Source organism: Echinops telfairi, unplaced genomic scaffold (genome assembly GCF_000313985.2).
Source record: "Echinops telfairi isolate 266 unplaced genomic scaffold, ASM31398v2 ScPeMD7_2573;HRSCAF=3158, whole genome shotgun sequence".
Lineage (NCBI taxonomy): Eukaryota > Metazoa > Chordata > Mammalia > Afrosoricida > Tenrecidae > Echinops > Echinops telfairi.
In genome coordinates, this window is record NW_022106471.1 from 1,224,944 (window position 1) to 1,229,704 (window position 4,761).

A 4,761-nucleotide genomic window follows, 5' to 3' on the forward strand; every position below is an offset into this window, starting at 1 on the left:
GCCCACCACCACCCCTGCCTGCCTGCCCCTGCCAGGGATGTCTGCCCACGAAGCAGAGCCACCACATCCCAGCCATTGCTGCAATGTCTGCTTAGTGTCCGCAAAGCCAAGAGGAGCTTCAGCCGGGCTGTGTAACGGTCATTGTCCCAGGTGTGCACAGCTGAACGCTGGCATCAGGGCCTCTCTGTCCCTCTGCCGTGCGAGGTCTAGGCCTTTAGAACATAGGTTTCCCAACTTACTTGACCTACCACCCCCTGTTCAGGAAAAAAAGAAATTTTTTTACTCAGCATTCCCCCTCCCAGCAATTAAAACCATTTGTACTGTAGCCTAGACTCCAGGATCAAGGTGGTCATCCGCTGTTGCAGCCCACCTGCATCGTTCAGCACCCCCAAGGAGTGGTATCACCCACTTTGGGACACGCTGATTTTCCAGCGTTGGGGCCCCAGGCACCTAGATCCCAGCATCAAGGAATCACCTGGTTCCATTTGGACTGTGCCCCTCAGGAGGGTTCAACCCACAGGCAGGGGCTCTGGTCCCTCATTTTCCACCAGGTGAGAAGTCAGTTGGCCAGGAAGGTCTCAACCCAAAGACCAGGGATCCCAGTAACCTGGGACCTTCACGTGCTGGAGGGCCCAGGGCTGGGTGCCCTTGCACTCTTTGGCATAGACAAGGAGAAGGATGGTGCAGGGCCACCCCGGCCTGCCAGCAGTCTCACCCACTCAACTCTGTTGGCCAGGAAGCTCTGCACAGCCCATGACTGCAGAGCTGATCTGTACCTCACGGGGAGAATCGTGGACACAGCATAGTCCAAGGCCAACGGTCACCAGAACCTCTCTAGCTGAAGGTGCCCCAACACTCTCTCCTCGGCCTTCCTTTTTTCAGGCTAACTCTGGACACTATTCTGCCCTCAGAGGGAGGCACCGTGGTGCAGGCAGAGCTGGCTCGGGAAACCAGCTCACAGAAAACTTTAATCCTCAAAGAAAGGGATGGGGTTCGAGACCCAAAGCCATGAGACCCATGAGTCGGTCCTGAATCTCCCCGTGGGTCATTGCAGCCCCGTCTTGCACCCCCAGCCCAAAGCAGCTGCTCTCTCCCAGCCTGACAGTCATTCTGGGCCATCACCGCCTCCATGGGGTTACCCAGCGGGTTCTTTACCATCGAGAAAGCAGTGGAGTGGGTGGCCAGTAACTTCTACATCCAGGGAAGCTGGAGCTCAGAGCAGCGCTGGGACACTGAGGTCTGGAATCTGCCCCCCAAAGCCTCCCATCCTGCATGGCCCTCAGCGCAAGCGGTGCCCCCTCTCAGGAAGCTCCCATGGGAAGACTGCTTCCGAGACCAGAGCTTCCCAGCAGCCCCCACCCCCACCCCCCCACCCCCAGGTCTTCCTGGCAGCCCCCTGCCCAGGCAGCATCAGGCATCGTCTGTGTCTTTGCAGCTGCTGCCAGGTCCGGAAGCACTGTGAGTGGTGCCATGCCCTCATGTGCAGGCACGAGAAGCCCAGCGCCCTCCTGAAGGGAAGGGCAGCCTGCTGCCGCTCGGAAACAGGTGAGGGGCCGGGCCGGGGTGGACCGAGGCCGGCTCGCCTCGAAGGCACCACTGGGCGAGCAAAATGACCACCTTCTCCGAGTCAGAAGCATTGGAGGCTGAAGCAGAAAGGGGTTTGGGGGGAAAGGAAGTCTCTCTCTTGAGCCTCTCCAGTCCATTTTAGTTTATTCTAAGGTGTGTGTGACACCGTGGCTGCAGCGTGGCCTCAGGTCCAGGAACCGCCGTGAGGACTGCACAGGGACCGGGCGGCGTTGCGTTCTGTTTGTGCGCAGGGCTGCACCTAACCACAACAGTAACAACAGCAACAATAGGGGGGGTGTGAGCTAGCAGGGGGCTCGTGTCCCTGCTGGTGCCTGTGTGGGCTGACCAGTGACTTAGCCTCATGGGACCTCCGGCTCCATGTTCTCCGTGTAGATGGAGTGAGAACTGATGTGACATATGTAGTCCCAGGCGAGACGCGCCGGAGGCACCCTGCGATGGCTCGTTCCTTTTCCCTTGAGACAGCTGCTCCCTTTCTCGTCCGAGAACATGAGGGATCCGGCCTACCCAGGTCTCTAAGGACCCTGGAGACCCTTGGAGCCTGGGATCTTCATGACAGTCCCCGTTCGTTTGGATCTCCACGGACACCTTGAAGGAGAGGGGACGTCTTGACCTCCCATCAGGATCCCTCCCCTACACACGTCTGGCTCCAAGCCTGTGGCATCCAGTCACTCCCTGATTGACACTTGCGTGAATCAGCCTCTCTGGGATGCCCTTGTGACCAGCAGCATCCATCCATCAATAGCTTAAGAGTCTCTTTCAGGACAGTAGCAGACAATTAGAGGAGGCGGGTCTACCCTGGCGTGGTCTTCTCTCTGGAACCAGTCAGCAGCCCAGAAGCCCATGGCTTCCCAGCAAGGGCAGGGAGCCAGCTGTCAGGGGTGAGGCGCAGGCTCCTTAAACCTCGCCATCCTCCGCCACCGGGGAGCTGGAGGCCCAGGAGCCCCAGGTACTTCTCATGTCAATCCCCGCAGGTAGAGTGCCAGTGCGGGCCTGCTGAGCCTGGAGCCCACAGCCCCGGAGGGTGGTGAGCCCTTGAGCCTCAGAGCGGCCTTTAGAGAATGATTCCTAAGTGGCGGAGAGAAACTGAGTCAGGCAAAGGCCTGCTTGGTTTGCACTGTGGGTCAGGGTATGAGGAGGGAAGCGGGCTTCTGAAGATCCCGCCTGTGTGTCTCCCACTAGCTGGGGCTGAGGGGTGGCGGAGGGAGCCACGCACTAGCTAATCAGGTACATATTTCTCCGGAGTGTTTGAACACCAAGAGGCGGGGTGGACTTTTTAAAGGACAGTTGGGGTCGGCTTGGAAGCACGTGTGGCGGCACCTCAGCAAATTCATTTCGTTAGCAGCGAGATGTTGGTTTCTTGTTACTGTCTCTTCCCCTTTCGCCCACATTTTTTTTTATTATTTCTTTTTAACAGCTTGTACAGGTCACATCTCCCACATTTCACTCCTTGACTCATATTCGTAGGAGGCGTGCAACCAGCAGCACCATCACTCCCAGGCTGCTGCTTCCTCCTTGTGTTCGCTATGGGTAGCTCTCCCGTTCCCACCTCCCTCCCTCCCCAGGTCTCTTTGAAACCAGGATTCCAGTTGTTGTCTCGGTAGGGTTGCATGTCCTGGGTTCCATGTAGAGTAAAACCTACAAAGTCAAAGCCACCTGCCAACAAAGGGCCCGGCAACCATGACGGGATGATACCGAGAAAAGCCTCCCTCGGACACAAAGTAGAAAATATTAAAAACGGGAGCAATTGTACATATCAGAGGCCGGATGGACAAGGTCCCGCATTATGGCCCTACCCCCATTGCAGCACTCCGCCCTGCAGGGCGCTGCGTGAGAGCCGGGCCTTGCCCAAGTCTGGCCCACCTTCAGAGGGGATTCTGCTGAGGCTTAATCCGCATGGGGTGCCCTTGCGAACGGGTTTGGGGCTGTCTTGCTCCTCCAGAGCCTTCTCCAAGCACATTTAGCTTTGAGCCTGGGGAGGGATCTGGCCTCTTGGAAATGGCCCCCTACACCCTGACACCATGACCTTCATGACCTCAGCCAGGCTACTAGCCTGAAAAATGGGTGAACTGGGTGTTCACACGTGAGCTAAATGGGAGCAGCCTAGCCAGGATCTCCCTTGGCCAGGGTGCTACCTCCCCTCCCCCCGGAAAGACCAGGGCAGGAGCCATGCCACCCCACTCTGGCAGCCACAAAGGATTCCCTAGGGGCTCCACCCCATGAAAAATATGTGGGTCCACTCTTACGTGGCCTTAACAGAAGCGAGTGGCCTGCCACCAAGCCAGCCCTCACCCGGGAGCTGGCCCGGCTGGGTTGAATCATCTCCAGTCGGACGGAGGTCCTCCCGGCAAATGTGTCTCCTTCTCTTCTGCCCCCGCGCTGCCCAACTCAGCCAGCCTTTCCGGCTTCCCCGGGCATGGAAGGCACCGTGTTAGAAGCTGCTCCTCAGAGATGAAAAACCGGCAGAATTTGGCCGGGGGCCTGCCGGCCTGCCCGCCCCAAGAGCGCCCAGGGATGTTGGCTGGTGCCCTCTCCAAGTTTCTGTCCCCAACTTGTTTTCCCAGCAAGGTGAGGGGCTGGGCCACAGTGACTAACGGTGTTTTTCCTTCTGCCCAGTGGTCTGAGGAGCCCAGAAGAGGAGTTCAGCCAGGTGGACTGGGGCCACCCGAGCCGAGGGGACTTCTCCAGCACTGCCCCGAGTGGGACTCCTGGGAGAGGCAGGCCAGCAGCTCCTTCCTGCTTTGCCTGCGCAGCCTCGTGTCTATTTGGGAGCCTCCACCGCTCTCTCAAGAGCCCTTGTCAGCTTCGCACCGATCGGCAGACCACGTGGTCAAAACAGATTTCTCGAGAACGGCACAAGCCCTGTTTATGAAGACCAGGGGTGGGCGTCTGTCCGTCCGTGTGGTGTGGCCTGCACGTGTGTGTCATTGTCTCTGCCAGTCATGGACGCAGGACTGGGCTGCTCTTTCATGGGGGCAGCTGCTTATCACAGCATCCTGCCCAAGGCCGGAGAGTCCGGTCCCTCCTCATCGGCTTATTGAGGAGGAAGGTGGAGAGGAGGGTGACTGCTGCCTGTCACGTGAAGAGGCGAAGTCGGAGAGGAGCCGGATCGTGCATCCTCTCGACCCTCGACCTGCCGACGCCTGACGACTGCCCCAGGCTCGCCGTGGCCGCCCG

The 4,761-nt window shown here is 58.8% G+C and overlaps 1 protein-coding gene across 1 annotated transcript in view; it reads left to right on the forward strand.

Annotated features, from left to right (window-relative positions):
• The window catches only part of TGFA (transforming growth factor alpha), a 69,701-nt gene extending 64,964 nt beyond the window's left edge, over positions 1 to 4,737 (forward strand). Inside the window, exons 5-6 of the mRNA XM_045294084.1 lie at positions 1,409 to 1,545; positions 4,201 to 4,737. Of these exons, the coding sequence (XP_045150019.1) occupies positions 1,409 to 1,545; positions 4,201 to 4,208 (145 nt within the window). The 3' untranslated portion in view covers positions 4,209 to 4,737. The remainder of the gene's footprint in view (positions 1 to 1,408; positions 1,546 to 4,200) is intronic.
• Positions 4,738 to 4,761: the final 24 nt, after the last annotated feature.